We start from the raw sequence: 16,992 nt of genomic DNA, 5'->3' as shown, positions 1-16,992 counted from the left end.
GACATTAAAGTGTACACCACGCTCTTAGGAAAGGGAAGAGATTTTCTCACTCTCCCGCTGTCCTGTCCTGTCCTACAATCCAATCCTCCAGATCAACCATTCACCATTTGCTTTCATGGCTGTTTGTGGGAACGTCGCTATGAGCTAAGTGGCTGCCGCTGTTTTTGACAACCGACTAATAACCGCAGCAAAAAAAAAAAAATACAATTTAAAATCGCGTGTGAAGCGCTTAAGGATAAATGAGATGCTGTAAAAATTGGCTGACGTTCTCTCCTCTTCCCGTTACTTTCACCCCCACGGACCACAGGCTCCGCACTGGGAATCTCCACATCTGGAATTCCTCTCCGAGTTGTCAGGAAGGAGGGGGGTGATGGAGGGGGAGAGGGGAGGCAGCGAGGGAGGGGGTGGGCGGTGATCTCGCTGCAGAGTAAATTAACAAACCCTGTTTCTTTTAAAGAGCTGCTAATTATTATATGTAACCTGTCGTTGTGATCGTGTATCTCCTTATTTTATATATGAAAAGATTATATATAGAGAGAGAGACTTTGTCTGTGTTTCACTGTATATGTCTGTGTGTGTGTGTGGGGGGGGATGTGTGTGGGTGTGTGTGTGTGGGGATGTGTGTGGGTGGGTATGTGTATGGGGATGTGTGTGTGGGTGTGTGTGGGTGGGTGTGTGTGGGTGGGTGTGTGGATGTGTGGGTGTGTGTGGGGATGTGTGTGGGTGTGTGGGGATGTGTGTGGTGGGGATGTGTGTGTGGGTGTGTGTGGGGATGTGTGTGTGTGGGGATGTGTGTGTGTGGGTGTGTGTGGGGATGTGTGGGGATGTGTGTGTGTGTGTGGGGATGTGTGTGTAGGTGTGTGTGGGGATGTGTGTGGGGATGTGTGTAGGGATGTGTGTGGGTGGATGTATGAATGGGGTGAGATGTGAGGGTTGAGGGGGGGGTGAGGAGCTCCATTTGCATCCGCAGGGCTCAGTCTTGAGTCCGGGAAGTTGTGGGGTTCGAACTCCCAGTAACTCTGAGCTCACAGTCCAGCATAGTGGTGGGGGTGTGGGAGGGGGGAGAGCACTGCATTGTCAGAGGCGCTGTGCTCCAGTTGAGACGTTAAACCACACTCCCCGTCTGTACCCTATTCCGGTGATCGTTAAAGGTAAGGTCTCCCGAGGGGCTGTCAGGGAGGGGGAGGAGGGAGGTGGGGGAGAGAGAGAGGAGTTTCTCCCACAAACAAAGGAATGGTTTCTATCTGGTGACAAATGCACAGTCACTACACTCCAGCCGTTTCCCCCTGTGAAAGCGCCGCCCACAAAATATACAGCCAATTCGCTTTACAGTGTATCCCGTGAAGCGCTTTGAGACGTCTCGAAGACGTGAAAAGGCGCTGTATCAAATGCCAGGACTGTTAGTAGTAGTAGTAGTATATAGTCTTTATTTACTGCCCTCCTCCAGCGCGAGAAACCCACCGACTCCCAACTCCAGTCCAGCGGGAACGAGCCAAGGCTCGCCATGTTTTACACCTTCGCATCTAGGGGTGACCTGAGGAGAGATGGCAGACAGACAGACAGACAGACCGTTAGCCCCGGTCAACAATCTCTGATAAACACGGCAACACGACTGCCGGACAAAGTTGTTCAGGTCGGGCTCTCTCTCACCCACCTTGCCGCTGGTTTGCCTCCACATCGAAGCTTCTTACCTGTGGGAAAGAATCCGTTTGGTTCAGTGTATCGGTCACTGATGGATATTGTTGCCCCACTTACTCCCCTCCGAAACGCTTGGATCTCCCTCCTCCCTCAATCCAGCCCCTCTGCTTCGTCTCCCGGCCCCACTCCCCCACAGCAGAGCGTAAGCATTTGTTTGGTGAGAGAGGACCAAGGTCCATCTCGTTTGCCTTCCACCATCCTGGCAGTCGCTTGACCCGTCGTGTCCCAAACTGTACTATGCTACACCCCTCATTTTAGACCACGGCTGAAGACCTTCCACGTCAACGTTCTCGTCGTTTGTCTCTTCGAAAGCGAGAGCGAGTGTGAGTGGTGCGTGAGTCCCTCAATCACTCCCTCGCTCTCTCTCTCTCTCTCTCTCTCTCTCCCCCACGCTTGGCCTCCTTTGCGTTCTCCTTCCCTTCTTCGCTTCCCCTGTCTCCCTTCCCCCTCCCTCGCTCGATCCTCCTCCTCTCCCTCCCTCGATCCTCCTCCTCTCCTCTCCCTCCCTCGCTCGATCCTCCCCCCCGTCTCTCTCCCTCTCTCGCTCGCGCCCCCACCTCTCTCGCCCTCTCTCTCTCTCGCTCGCTCGCACACTCACTCATGATGATGAAGACGCCGATGCAGAAAGCCACCGCAGCGAAGATCAGTCCGGCCTTCCTGATCGTCTCATAGTCTTCGACCGAAGACGAGGAAGGAGGAAAAAACACACCCATCGGTTTCTGTGACGACTCAGCCTGTGTGAGGGTTCTCCCATCCCCGTGGCAACCAAGTAACACTGGCGCGTGCGTTATATGTGGGTGTGCGTGTACACGCGTGTGTGAGTGTGTGTGAGTGTGTGTGCGTGTGTTTGTGTGCCTGTTGTACCGGGATAAGCACGTGCGTAGCGAAGGATAAAATGTGTACAGTTGGGTCGGGACCCGAGCAGGGGGGAAATGGTCAGGGTGAGGGAAGGGAGGGAGCGAGGAGGGGGTAGAGAGTCGAGAGGGGAGCTGAAGGCTCGGTCAAAGAGAAAGGTCTTGAGACCGGCCTTGAAGGAGGAAAGGGAGGAAGCGGCGAAGGCACTGGGGGATGGAGTTCCAGAGCCTCGGGGCTGAGAGGCTGAAGGCCCGGCCACCGATGGTAGGGCGGTTGGGGCGGGGGATGTGGAGCAGACCGGAGCCAGAGGAACGGAGGGTATGGGCAAGTAGGTAGGGGGATAGTAGGTCGGAGAGGTAGGAGGGAGCGAGGCCGTGAATGGCCTTGTAGGTGAGGATGAGAGACAGCCTAATAATAATCCCACCAAAAACAATAATAAATTGGTCATTTTCAATCTACGACTGTTTGTGGGACATTGCTGTGCGCAATTGGCTGCCGCGTACCCCCACAAATATACAGTCAATTCACTTTACAGTGTGTTCTGTGAAGCGCTTTGGGACGTCCTCCCGACGTGAAAAGCGCTATATCAAATGCAAGAATTATTATTATTATTATTATTATTATTATGTCTGACTGTGCGAGCGCCTGATGGTATGAAGTGAAATGTCAGTGGGGGGGGGGGGGGGCGGGGGGTAGCGATCCCTTGCCCCCCCCCCCCTCTTTACTCAGCTCTGGGGGGGGGGTGGTGGTGGGAGAGAGGGTGGAAGCTGGTGGGGCGGAATATATCGTGGGAATAATGTCAATAATAATCCTTGCGTTTGACACAGCGCCTCGTTACGTCTTCAAAACCGTTCTCAGAGCGCTTCGCAGGATGCACTGTGAAGCGGAGTGACTGTGTATTTTGCGGGCGAAACGCGGCAGCCAATTGCGCACAGCGGCGTTCGAGTGACCGGATTTATTACCCCCGTGGGGTGGGGTGGGGGGGGGGGGGAAAACGATCTGCTAATCGACTAACAACCGGGTTAATCTTACTGATAAGTAATCAGAGGCGCGTGTGTGGAGTAAGGAAACCTGTCCAACCTTTCCCCCCGGCCCGGGGATCGAACCCAGGTCCTCTCGCTTGCGAGGCGAGCGCTCTACCCGCTGAGCTACAGGACTCCCCAAGTCCCTTAAATTCTCCTCCCTGCGATCTCCCGTCGAGGTGAAGCGCTTCGCTTGTCCGGGAGTCGTTGCTGCGAGACGCTGTGTGTGCGTATATAAACCCAAGTTGTCGTGGCTGTTCTGTTGACTTTCTTTCTCCTCAGATCCCGGCAACTCGTCGCCGCGCACTCACCGTACGTGAAGTCACCGCCGTTCTCGGGAAAGCCGACTGCGGAGGGAACACATCGGGGAGGAGTCAGGCAACCCCGAATTGCGCATGGTCTCAGCTCGCAGACCGTTACGTCTTAAAGTTTTAACCCGGTGCAGCACTGTGGGCAAATCTGAAATCCGGACTTCGTTCGGAAGATAGTTTTCTGCAGCTGTTTAAAGACGTTCTGACCGACCACAACCAACTCGAGTGTGTCAGACTGGCTGCGAGTGTGTCAGACTGGCTGCGAGTGTGTCAGACTGACTGCGAGTGTGTCAGAGCAGTGCAATATATCTCACCGAGTTCTTGCATGGTCACCGAGCGTGAATGTGGTTGAGTTGAATTCCTCCCGTGACCGAACCTGACTCAAACCCCCCCCCCCCCACCCGCTGTCCTCCTGTTTGACTGACCGGCTTCACGGTGTTTCTCTTTAAAAATTTCCGACTTTGTCTACAAACCCGGGACGGTGCAAGCGACCGACTTGAGACTCACCGTCGGACATGCTGCGGGAGAGCGAGAGAGGCAGAGAGAGAGAGAGAGAGAGAGAGCGCGAGCGAGTTGAATGTTCTGCTCAAATCCTATCTGATCCACGGTTTCCAGGACAAAGTGAAAAAATGTACACGTCTGTCAATGTTTATCCTGATCACAAGGCAGTGAGAGCGCGAGCGGGAACATGTGCATTTAAAACAGTCACTCAGGGAGAACGGCGAGGGCGGGCGGGGGGTGGGGGTGGGGGAGGTGTACGGGGAGGAGAGGGGGAGGAGAACCGAGCTCAGCATGAATCACGAGGTGGTTAGAAATTAAGAATAAATTGGTCATTGCAATCCACGGCTGTTTGTGGGGACGCCGCTGTGCGCAATTGGCCGCCTCGTTCCGCCCACAAAATATACAGTCAACTCACTTTACGGTGTATTCCATGAAGCGCTTTGGGACGTCTCGAAGAATATACTGTGACGTGAACTGACTGTACAGTTCGGGGGCGAAACGCGGCAGCACAGTTGCGCACGGAGGCGTCCCCACAAACGGCCGTGGGTTGAGTGACCAAATTATTATTTTTATTTATTTTTTTGAAGGGATTAGTACCCCCAGAAAAGCGATCCGCCACTCGACCAACAACCGGGTTCCTACTTACTCCCGGCTGAACAGAGGCGCGCGTGTGTGCGTGTGTGCGTGCGTGTGCGTGCGTGTGCGTGCGGAGTAAAGGAAACTTGTTCAAACGCAGACCGAGGCGTGATTGAAAGTGAAGGGAGTGAGACTGGTCACCATTTTAATCCTTTTCTTTATTTCACTGTTTTTTTTAATGGACAGTTTTCTCTCTCTCTCTCTCTCGCTCGCTCGCTCGCGCGCTCTCACTCTTGCGTATTCTTTTTTATTCCTTCGTTTTGCCTCTGGTACATCATCACCTGCGATAGGAAGCGAACTTCACAACAAAGCAATAGCGGACACAGGAACCGGTCAGTGGAATACAATAAATATTAGACACCCCATAACTCCAGCCCCAGACTCACTCTTCTCTCTCTCTCACACACACTCACTCTCGCACTCTCGCACACCCACTCCAAACACAACACCGCGAGATTACCACAGCGAAGGCAAAACTGAACGACGAGATCCTCACCGATCCTCCCCTCGGCTGAATCTCTCTCTCGAGCAAGCACCCCCCCCCCCACACACACCCCCACACACACACACGTGTACATACGCGCACACAGCTTACACGAACGCACGTGAACAGGCAAACACCCACGCGCACATTACACGGGACACGGTCCAGCGAAACTAGAGAGGACTCGACAGACACGTAGTGAGCTACTATCGAAGGAGCGGGGAGATTCACAGTGACGTTTCACAGTGAGTGACGGACAACAGCGGCAGCAGCAACAGCTCACAACACAGGACACGACGGGCACATTGATTGATTGATTGATTGATTGATTGACTGGCGTTTGGTTATGGAGTTGGAGATCGGTGAAGCAGATGGACGAGAACGCACTCTGTGGTGAGTGGTCGGGTGTTGGTGGGGCTCACTCCCCACTGAGCCGGGTACGGTCTGGGCGGTTCAGGAAATGTCTTCTCCCTGCGCCGCCGGGCGGTGGCGGGGAAGCAAAGAGTAAATGACTTTGTATTGCATTGCATTTGATACAGCGCATAATCTCTTCATCTTCGAGACGTCTCAAAGCGCTTCCCGGGACACACTGTCACTAACAACAACAAAATTACACTTGCAAAGCGCCTTTCACGTCGGGAGGACGTCCCGAGGGGCTGAACAGTCGGGGATCAGGACCTGAGCGTGTGGGTGGGGGGAAACAGGGTGAGGGTGAGGGAGGGCAGATGGGGTGGGGAGGGTCTTGAGTTGTACCTTGAAGGAGGCGAGGGAGGAAGCGAGGCGAAGGGACCGTGGGATGGAGTGCTAGAATGCGGGGGCAGAGAGGCTGAAAGCCCGGCCACCGATGGTAGGGTGGGTCGGGCGGGAGGCCGGAGCCCGCTGAACGGAGGGAGAGGGCAGGTTGGTAAGGAGTCAGCAGGTCAGAGAGGTAGGAGGGGGCGAGGCCATGGAGGGCCTCGAAGGTGAGGACGAGGATCTTGAACTCGATCCTCTGAGGGATGGGGAGCCGGTGGTGCCGGGCGAGGGCGGGAGTGATGGGGTCACGGAGCCTGGTGCGGGAGAGGATTTTGTGGGTGACGGCCACGGAGTGAGCGAGTGACCCATTCTATTTTGGAGGTATTTTCGGCCAGGACACCGGGAGAGAGAAACCCCCTTCTCTTTTCGAACAGCGCCGCGGAATCGTTAACATCTCACCTGAAGGAACGACACCTCCGACAATGCAACACACACACCCCCCCCACACACCCCCACACCCCCCCAGCGCTGCATTAGAACGTCAGCTTAGACTGTGTGGTGCGTGTGATGTGTGTGACAGTAACACAGTGGAAGTGGGAGGGTGTCAGTAACAGACAGAGTTGAGGCTTACATTATGGTGTCTTGTTACTTCTCTGCTTTGGCTGCGGTTTCCGTTGCTGTCGCTGAGATTAAAGACACACAGTTTAAAGGGCAGGACGAGCGGTCGGTCGCGCTCTCGGACCGAGTTCTCGCCTTTTTAACCGTTTTCTCCGCAGACGGGGATTCTCACTCACCCTTGTTGGTGATCAGTGTCTCTGCCTGAGCTTCTTCATCGCCCTGAGGTCTGCAGTCAGAGAAATCAACACGTCAAACACACAGCATCTCGTTTCCCGTTAAAGCCTTTACACTGTCCGGCCACGCTCCCAGGTCAGTGAACGCGCGGGTTAGAGACGGGGTAAAGTCTCCCTCTGCACTGTGCGTCCACACTCCCAGGTCAGGGTTAGAGAAACAGTACAGTAACAACAATAAATTGCATTTAAACAGCTCCTTTAACGTCAGGAGGACATTCCAAACCGCTAATGAAGGCTTTGGACCCGAGCTGGGGGCTGGGATCAGGAGGGTTGGAGGGCAGGGAGGGTGGGGGTTGGGGGGGTAGGAGGGTGACTAAAGACATGGTGAAAGAGGAAAGTCTTGAGACGGGTCTTGAAGAGAGGGAGCGAGGCGAAGGGACAGTGGGATGGGAGTTCCGGAGGTTTCGGGAGACAGAAAGGCTAGAGGTCTGACCGCCGATGGTGGGGAACATGGAACAGGCCAGGTCGGTAAAGATTTAATAGGTCGCTGAGATAATAATAATAATAATAATAATATTAGTAATAGTAATCCTTGCATTTGATATACAGCTTCATCGAGTCTTCTAGACGTCTCGAAGCGCTTCGCAGAGAATACCGCAAAGTGAATTGACCGTGCGGTGTGGGCGAAAAGTTTGGAGGAGCAACAGCAACAAGAACAGATTGCTCTTGTGCAGCGCCTTTCACGTCCCGAGGGGTTCAACGGCGAGGGTGAGGATGTTGAGATGGATGCTTTGGGGGAATAGGGAGGGAGGGAGGGAGGGGGGGAGGGAGGGTGCGAGGGGATCCCGGGTGCGAGGCGGAGTCTCGTGGTCAGGTGAGGTCTCACCTGGCTTTCTGGTTGAAGTTGCACCGACATTTGCGACCTGTCAGGGAGAGACGAGAGGGAGTCACACTCTGGTCCGAACCCCACCCCTGCCATTGCCCCACCCCTGACACAGTGACAGCCCCGCGCGGCACTGTGAGAACCACAAGTCGCCATCACCGTTTGGTGACATATCTCTCTGTCTCTGACGTAGGGTCGGCTCGGAGTCCCCGGTGTAGCTGATCGGGAATCGCGCCACCCCCACCCCCTCCCCCACCCTCCCCCGGGGAATGCCACAGTTACTCACTCAGGATGAGCAGGATTCCCAGAGCGAAGAGCACGACAGCAAAGACCAGCCCCCCGATCCGCAGCGTCTTGTAATCTGGAAATCAGATCAGTACAGAGGCTCCCGTCACCGTCTCAGCCCAGTGTCCGAAACCCCAGCCTCACCGCACACACCTGACACCGCACACACCTGACACCGCACACACCTGACACCGCACACACCTGACACCGCACACACCTGACACCGCACACACCTGAGACCGCACACACCTGAGACCGCACACACCTGAGACCGCACACACCTGAGACCGCACCACCGCACACACCTGAGACCGCACACACCTGAGACCGCACACACCTGACACCGCACACACCTGACACCGCACACACCTGACACCGCACACACCTGACACCGCACACACCTGACACCGCACACACCTGACACCGCACACACCTGAGACCGCACACACCTGAGACCGCACACACCTGACACCGCACACACCTGACACCGCACACACCTGACACCGCACACACCTGACACCGCACACACCTGACACACACCTGACACCGCACACACCTGACACCGCACACACCTGAGACCGCACACACCTGAGACCGCACACACCTGAGACCGCACACACCTGAGACCGCACACACCTGAGACCGCACACACCTGAGACCGCACACACCTGAGACCGCACACACCTGAGACCGCACACACCTGACACCGCACACACCTGACACCGCACACACCTGACACCGCACACACCTGACACCGCACACACCTGACACCGCACACACCTGAGCACCGCACACACCTGACACCGCACACACCTGAGACCGCACACACCTGAGACCGCACACACCTGAGACCGCACACACCTGAGACCGCACACACCTGAGACCGCACACACCTGACACCGCACACACCTGACACCGCACACACCTGACACCGCACACACCTTACACCGCAGCCACTTCACCAACAGCAACGCCCCACAGACAGCCACCCAGAGAGTGACTCACTTTATATATAAACATAATAATAACCCTCGCATTCGATACAGCGACTTATCACGTCTTCGAGACGTCTGAAAGCGCTTCACAGGATACACTGTAAAGTGAATTGACTGTATAGTTTGAAGCAGAACCGTTAGCTTAACTTAAACTATAATTTGACTCATTTTATATGGACAACGACACCGGGAGAAAGTCCCGTTCTCTTTTCCCATCGCGCCGCAGGATCATTAGCGTCCGCCTGAAACGGACTAACTACAGCTCCAGGAAAAATATCGGCGGAGGGGGAAATTTTAGATATTTCGTAACTCATTCCTTGTGATAGTTGTATCACGAGAGTTATTAGACATTTACTTCCCGCAACCGCCCTCGCAGAGCGACAACACGAGGAGACAGGACGTCACTCACCGTAGTAAAATGGGTCGTCGTCTTCGGGGAGAGAAGGGAACAGTGGGTTAATTTTCTGCTGTTCTGGTTTCTGCCTCATTTCTGCCGCTGACTAATTCTCGACACCCAACTGAGGTCAGCGAGAGAGCGAGAGCCATAGATGTCAAACCCTGGGGCCACAGCTCTTAGGGGCAGGGTCCAGGTTTAAGGATTCAGTAACTGACCAATTCTTGTGAGTAAATTAGTTGCAGAATTCCGCAAATAATTCTTCTTCACTCAGAAAAGTCACTGCCCCCAAAACACCGCCACAATCTCACAGTCAAAACGTTCCCAATCCCCAAACATTCTCAATCCCAAAATGCAAAGACCATAATAATAATCCCTGCATTTGATACAGCGCCTGATTCCGTCGACGAAACGGCGCAAAGCGCGTCAAAGAATATACCTTGGAGTGGAGTGACTGTGTGTTTTGTGCGCCAAACAACTGAGCAGAAGGTGACCCAATTTTGAGAGACTTTAATAGGAATAATCTAATTGCGTGGCATACGGCTGGTGTGTTGCCACGGAAGCGAGGCGGGAGATGTTGGCGCTTATTGTGTCACCTTTTGTGAAGGGGGAGAGGGGGGCGGCGGGTGGGGAGAAAGGTGTTTCTGCGAGGGGAGTAGGGGGGGGAGAGGTGCTTGTGTGAGGGGTGGGTGGCTGGGAGGGGGTGGGGGTGTGCGCGTGGGGGTGTGTGGGGTGTCTGTGTGAGTCGGAGGTGTGTTTATGGGGGGTGGGGGGTGGGTTGGGGGCAGGTGTGTGCGGGGGGGTGGGGGGGGGAGTTTTTTGGCTAAAGCTTACCTATTCTGGTGGAATTTCCAGCAACTGTAAAAGCAAAGGAATCAGCAAATGAGAGTCAGAGACAGTCTCACAAAGTCCCTAAATTCTGTCTATTTGCTTTCGAACGAGGCCCCAACCCATCCGAGCCCAGACCCTCAGTCCCGCGCGTCATTCAACGCGACATAGAGAGAGAGAGAGACGCACTTACATTGCCGTTACTCGGGCATGGAGTCTCCCAGAGACCAGGACCTCGTAACTCAGTGAAGAGACAACGCACACGGGAAAACACAGACACAAAGAGAGGGAGAGAGAGAGAGAGACACACACACACACACACACATAGAGATACTGTACAACACTTTACAACACCGATACACCACACGCGTGCACAGATAAACGTCTTCGTGCATTCTTATTCTATTCCATTCAGTGTGCAGAGATACGTACGTTTCTCTTAAGTGTCCCGACGGCAGACACGGTTGGTGAACGGCGCACGTATCCCGAGAGAAAAGTACAGGCGTGCGCGCACACACACACAAATAGAGATACACACACACACGGGCGCGTGCAAAAACACCACGATAACAACTTGCATTTATACAGCGCCCTTCATGCGTCTCGGAGCACTTAACATAGCGTCAGGTGACTGTCAATGCATTCTTCAGGACATGTGATGGTTGCACGTTTCTTATTAAGAAACGCGAGTCGGATTTCAGAGTCAGGGAGACGCAGAGCGAGATAGACAGAGACAATCACACAGAGACAGCGTCGATCAATGTCTGGGCACTAAAAATATACGGTCAATTTCACTTTACAGTCTATTCTGGGAAGCGCTTTGAGACGTCGAGAAGACGTGAAAAGCGCTATATCAAATGCAAGAATTATTCTTATATAAATAATGATTTTGATGTTCTATAACAGTTGTGAATGTGAAGGCCATCGTATGTAGCAGTCAGCAAATGAGGAACATAGGGGTACATGCAGAGATACAAGCAGAGGTACACGCAGAGATAGACAGGGTCATACAGAGCGACAGAGCGTCACACAGAGATTCGCATCAGAAAGACACCGTCACAGATCTCAGGCGCCTCCCACCCTCATGCGGACCTTCAGGAACTTTAATTTCTTCCCGAGTCAATAGTGCCCCCCCGCCACCCATTCCCCAAACCTTCCCTGGCCCAGTGCCCGGACCGCAGCGAAGCCAGGTAGCCACCTACCTGCCAGGTGAACCATCAAGGAGCACAGCACCAACCTGCGGCTTTCCATGGTCACTGGAAACAATAAAACGGTGGATTTTATACTCAAACTGTCCCTGAGACACAACAGATAACAACGGGAAATTCACCCACACCCAATACAGCTTTGGATTGAGAGAGGGAGACAGGGGGTGGGGGGGGGGAGGGGGAAGAGCGAGGTAGGGAGGGAGAGGGAGAGAGGAAATGGGGAGGGGATGCATTTCCAGAGGTGCCGTCCTTCGGATGAGATGTTAAACCAAAGTCGCTCACTCCACGACTGTTTGTGAGACACAGCTGTGAGCAATTGGCTGCCAGGTTATTCCCACAAGATCTACCGTCGCTCCACCTTACAATATATCCTGCGAAGCGCTTTGAGACGTCTCGAAGACTTGACGAGGCGCTGTATCAAACACAAGGATTGCTATTAAGAGTAGAAAGCTCTGGTGGGGGAGCTTGTAACTTCATTCCTCTCTCTCTCTCGTTCCCTTGCTTTCTCTTTCCCTTTCTCCCGACCATAAGATCACTGTTATGGTCCGATAAAGACCGACGAGCACCATGTCATATTGTATCGTGATTTTTTCTCTGGAACCTAATTCTGGGTGAGATCAGGCTGTCAGAAACTTCTCTGAGGCACAGTGAACACGCCCCAGATAGCTCAGTGGTTAGAGAGCTCGCCTCGCCAGCGAGAAACCTGGGTTCGATTCCCGGGGAGGCGAGACATTGGCCAAGTTTCCTTGCTCCACTCGCCTCTGTTTACCTCGCAGTCAGTAGGAACCCAGCGGTTGGTTGATCTGCGGAGCGCTTTATCCAGCGATAATAATCCCTTAAAAAATATATATTTCCAAGAAATCGGTCGCTCAATCCACCACTGTTTGTGGGACGTCGCTGTAAGCAATCGGCTGCTCGGTTTTGCCCACAAATAATACAGTTAATTCACTCTACAGTATAATCTGTGAAGCGCTTTGAGACGTCTCAGTGATGTGATAAGGCGCCGTGTCAAATGCAAGGATTATTATTATTATTATTATTATTACTCTTGAAACCTGATCGACGATCGCGTTAGTGTCTGACATCTCAGTGAAAGGAAAAGATGTGAAAACGACTCTAGGAAATGGAGACGTGGGGAATGTTGGTCGACGGTGGAAATAATATCCAGTGGATATGTGACTGACTGACAGCTGCCCATCATATTAGGTCAGATTGGTTTGGACTTTTCAATAATGTCGGCGTCAGTTTGCTGACGTGTGTTGCCTCACCGGCATGTCAGAGCACATCTCGACTCGCCTGTGTGCAAGCATGTGTGTGTGTATATGTATGCGCGTGTATATGTGTGTGTGTGTGTGGGGTGAGGGCTCGCTCCCCACAGGAGTGACCGACAATCCCTGCTCTTTCCAAAGACAACGCATCAGGTGTTCAGCTTTGTGTCTCCCTTTCTTGCTGTGTGCGCGTGTGTAGGTTTCTCTCTCTGTCTGCCTTGGCCTCTCCCTCACTGTCTCTTTCTGTGTGTGTGTGTGTGTGTGTACGTGTGCTCGCCTTTCTCTCGCAGTTTGTGCGTGTGTGTGTATCTGTGTGTGCGTGTGGATCTGTGTGTGTGTAACTGTGTGTGTGTATATCTGTGCGGGTTTGTGTGTGCATCTGTATGTGTGTGTGGATCTATGTGTGTATCTGCGTGTGTGTGTGGATCTGTGTGTGTAACTGTGTGTGTGTCTGTGTGTGCCTCTGCATCTCTCTGTCGCTGATGATAGACATTGGGGAGAAAAATCAGGCATCTTGAGACTTGGCTGTTGGAATCGAATGACAGAGCTGAAAGGGGTCGGTTCCGCTCACTCAGTCGAGATCAATTACGATAAGATTTCAAACGACCTAACGGTTCGCCTTAATTTACAGAAAACATTTGGATTATACAGTATAAAGGAGGAGAGGATGTGCGTGTGTGTGTGTGGACGGGCGCTGGTGACCTTGATTAGAGGACGCACACACACACACACACACACACTGGAGACGGAGTGCGTTTCCAGCTCTGGTGTCGTGTCTGTGGGAGGGGGAGGCTTACAGACACTGCGGAGAAGAGAGAGGAACTGTCTGGTTTGACTGTATAACAATAATCTTTGCATTTGATACAACGCCTTCGAGACGTCTCAAGGCGCTTCACAGAATATACTGTAAAGTGTAGTGGCTGTATGTATTGTGGGCGAAACACGGCAGCCAACTGCAGCAACAACAACAACAACAGTGTCCGAACTCCTAACCCCCTACCATCTTGCTCGCTCCCTCCGTTCCGTGGGCAACTGCCCGCTTCACCTCCTTCCCCTTGCTGTGGTGGTTGCCATTATTATTTTGGTCTCCTCTTGTGCTGCAAACACCCCCCCCCCCACCCCCCTCCTACCGGTTGGAGACTGTGTCTCTCACTGGGCAGAGGGTGGACAGAGCGTTTGAGTCGGGGAGTGTTTTAATCAGTTTGGGGGGTGGGGTGGCGGTGGGAGAGAGAGAGAGAGAGAGAGAGAAGGGGGGATGGAGAGAAGAATAGAGGCAATGACAAGGTCAGAACCTTACAAACTGCTTCTTTTGAAGATTTTCCTTGGGTTAAAAACCCTGAATTCAGGACCAAACGGTTTCTAAGCAACAGAGGACCAAAGGGAGGAAGGGGGGAGAGAGAGAGAGAGAGAGAGAGGTTTCCTAATGAACAGGTTGTCATGGGGAAAAGATTTTTTGGGAGAAATCATGTGAGAACCATAGAGCCAACAAAGCCAGATCCCAATTATATACACGTGAATATATGTGTAAAGAAATTCCCAAATTAACCAGGCAAATGAACGAGGCAGAGGTGAAGCTTTGCCTCATGTGCTTTAATCTCGCTCACATGTCAATCGTTCGACATCGTCTGTCGTCAAATCGCATACGTGAACACACAGGAACCTCCGAATACGTGTGTGTGCGTCTCTCTCTCTCTCTCTCTCTCTCCTTCCCCTCCCCAACCCAAACGGCAGACAGGGAGGGGAGAGGGAAAGAAATAGACGTGAGACAAATACAGTAATAAAGCATGTACATGGTTAGGCTGGGTGTCTGGGCTGAGCGTCTGGGCTGAGCGTCTGGGTGTCTGGGCTGAGCAGCCGGGGAGTACAGACGAGGATATCATTTGTCCCACATCCATTTATTTCCTTCCCGTCCGCCTCCTTTGTTTTTTGCTTCGCCCACAAAATATACAGTCACTACGCTTGTACGGTACACGCTGTGAAGCGCTTCAGACGTCTGGACGACGTGATAAGGCACTATATGGAACGCGAGGATGAAATACTGTAATGATTATAAGAGGAATGTGCCTGAAAGCTCTTCGGGTTTCACTGCCAGTGACAGAGCCACACCCTGATATGGGGTACGGGAGATATGAGTACAAAACTGGAATAGCCCCCCCCCATACACACACATCCCTTCCCCCCAATCCCCCGCCCCTCTCCCCCCCACCCACAGTATTGAAAGCAAGACACGAATGAGGGGGGGGGGGGCAAGAAAATCAAGTCCGTAAAAAAAACAATATTAAGATTCAGGCATCGTTTGGCTTTTCAATCAACTATTTTTTTCATTAATATATCTTTTAATATGATACTTATTTTGATCCCCCCCCCCACCACCCCACCCCCCCGTCGCCCCGTGCCACTCCCACCTCCCCCCCTCCCCACCCCTCCGCACCGCAAAAAAATTCATCAAAAGAAAAAAAATCCTCTTAGAAATAAATTTATTCCGAGAAAAACATTTTTATGGAAAGAAAAAAGGATCGGGACCTTGAAGAGAATATTTTGCTTTTGAAGAATCAATCGTGTGTGTGTGGGGATTTTTTTTTCGGGAGGGGGTGCAGGGGGTGGGTGGGGGGGGTTGATCAAAATAAGTCTCGTTTTTTTTTTGTGATGCGCCTCCAAAGCAACGAGTCAATGAAGCAAAAAGATCCCATTTAACTTTGACGTTTAAAAAGATTTTCTGCTTTGTTAATAATAATGATAATAATCCTTGCAATTGACGTAGCGCCTTATCAAGCGGTGATGCAAAGAGACAAAGGAAAACAGGGCTGCTTAACTGACGGACATCAAAAACCCTTCAGTCCATCGATACAAAGCTGAAATTGACATGATTTCTGCACGCAGGGAAATCACACGTTTATTCATGCATTGATTGATTGATTCATTCATTCATTCATTCATTCATTCACGGTTCGTTTGTTTGTTAAATAGACTGAATGCAAAGCTTCCCATTTCTGCCTCACTCTCTCTCTCTCTCTCTCGCTCTCTCTCTCTCGCTCTCTCATCCAGAAATTATCCAGAAAACACAAAACACGTTTCAGCATCATCAACACCATCAAAAAAAAACCTCTTACCTTTTTTTTTCCCCCCTTTGTTGAAATTTGAAGAGAGAGATTTTGTCACCCCCTTTTTTTCCCAAATGTGGAAAGATGGAGAGGAGGGGGGACGTGCGTGGGTGTTTGTGGGGGTGTCTGTGGGGGTGTTTGTGGGGTTGGGATGGGTGGTGGGGTGGGTGGTGGTGGTGGTGGTCGGTCGAGAGAGAGAAAGACGTGAAGCTGAGAAGCAAAAACCTGGGTTCTTTCTTCTGCGGTTTGTCTGGGGGGGGGGGGGGGTGGGGGGGGAGAGGGGGTGCAGGTGATGGAGGAGAAAGCTCTCTTACTCTGCCGGTCTGGACGCCTCGGATGTGTGTTGTTGCTGATCAGGTTTATAGTACCATATTCCACACAGAAGCAGAGCGAGAGACACACGCACACACACGACAAGGAGCAACAGCTACTCAAAGTGAAGCAACAGTCAGTCGGTTCCAGCTGTTGCTTTCTTAGAGGGAAGGAGGGAGAGAGAGAGCGAGGGAGGGAGGGAGGGAGGGAGGGATGGAGAGAAGGACCCGAGAACTGTGCAAATGAGATCTGCTCCTCTTTTTACACACCCACATTTCTTTTCTCCGGTAAGAATGACCGGTCTGTTACTGCCCTTCTCTCTCTGTCTCTCTCTCTCTCTCTCTCTCTCTCGTTTACTTTCCCATTCCTCTCTTTTAAATGCAGCTTCAAAAATCCTTTCTTGTTCCTTTACAAAACAGAAGGAGATAGATGTTCGTTAGGTCAGGGTATTAAGGGATATGGGGCGTAAAGGTGGGTAAGTAGATTTGAGGTACAGATCAGACTCAAGGGGTTGAATAACCTTCTTCCCGACTCCGGTTTCTGTGTTTAAATGGAGATTCCCTCTCTCCTTCAGCCAAAAGGCAATCAGAACAGTTTCTGGTCAGAGACAGATTTTTGTTCCAGGGATTTCTACCATCAATCAGGACATCTAATTCCGTATTTACTGCCGGAAAAANTGATGCTA

General features: G+C 52.3%; 1 protein-coding gene across 1 annotated transcript; it reads right to left on the bottom strand.

Annotated features, from left to right (window-relative positions):
• Positions 1 to 1,407: 1,407 nt before the first annotated feature.
• On the bottom strand, positions 1,408 to 16,112 carry LOC103180331. The gene is made up of 11 exons (XM_042343829.1): positions 16,005 to 16,112; positions 11,621 to 11,674; positions 10,425 to 10,448; positions 9,606 to 9,626; positions 8,203 to 8,277; positions 7,920 to 7,956; positions 7,037 to 7,086; positions 6,892 to 6,925; positions 2,297 to 2,592; positions 1,655 to 1,691; positions 1,408 to 1,534 (listed from the first exon to the last, which is right to left on the bottom strand). Exons 2-11 carry the CDS (start codon positions 11,667 to 11,669, stop codon positions 1,510 to 1,512), a joined length of 648 nt encoding a protein of 215 aa, XP_042199763.1. The 5' UTR covers positions 11,670 to 11,674; positions 16,005 to 16,112; the 3' UTR covers positions 1,408 to 1,509.
• Between the last annotated feature and the right edge of the window lie 880 nt (positions 16,113 to 16,992).

Source organism: Callorhinchus milii, unplaced genomic scaffold (genome assembly GCF_018977255.1).
Source record: "Callorhinchus milii isolate IMCB2004 unplaced genomic scaffold, IMCB_Cmil_1.0 Scaffold25, whole genome shotgun sequence".
In the NCBI taxonomy this organism is placed as follows: Eukaryota; Metazoa; Chordata; class Chondrichthyes; order Chimaeriformes; family Callorhinchidae; genus Callorhinchus; species Callorhinchus milii.
Note: the sequence above shows the minus strand (reverse complement) of the source record. Positions and strands in the feature narration are given on the sequence as shown.

What these genes read in the sequence shown, in the direction of transcription:
- LOC103180331 (XM_042343829.1), bottom strand. Translation starts at nt 11,669, where the DNA reads ATGGAAAGCCGCAGGTTGGTGCTGTGCTCCTTGATGGTTCACCTGGCA. An exon ending in ACCGCAGCCAAAGCAGAGAA is followed by an intron (nt 2,593 to 6,891) that starts GTAACAAGACAC and finishes ACTGTACACATT; the next exon opens with TTATCCTTCGCTACGCACGT. An exon ending in GGAGGCAAACCAGCGGCAAG is followed by an intron (nt 1,535 to 1,654) that starts GTGGGTGAGAGA and finishes ATCTCTCCTCAG; the next exon opens with GTCACCCCTAGATGCGAAGG.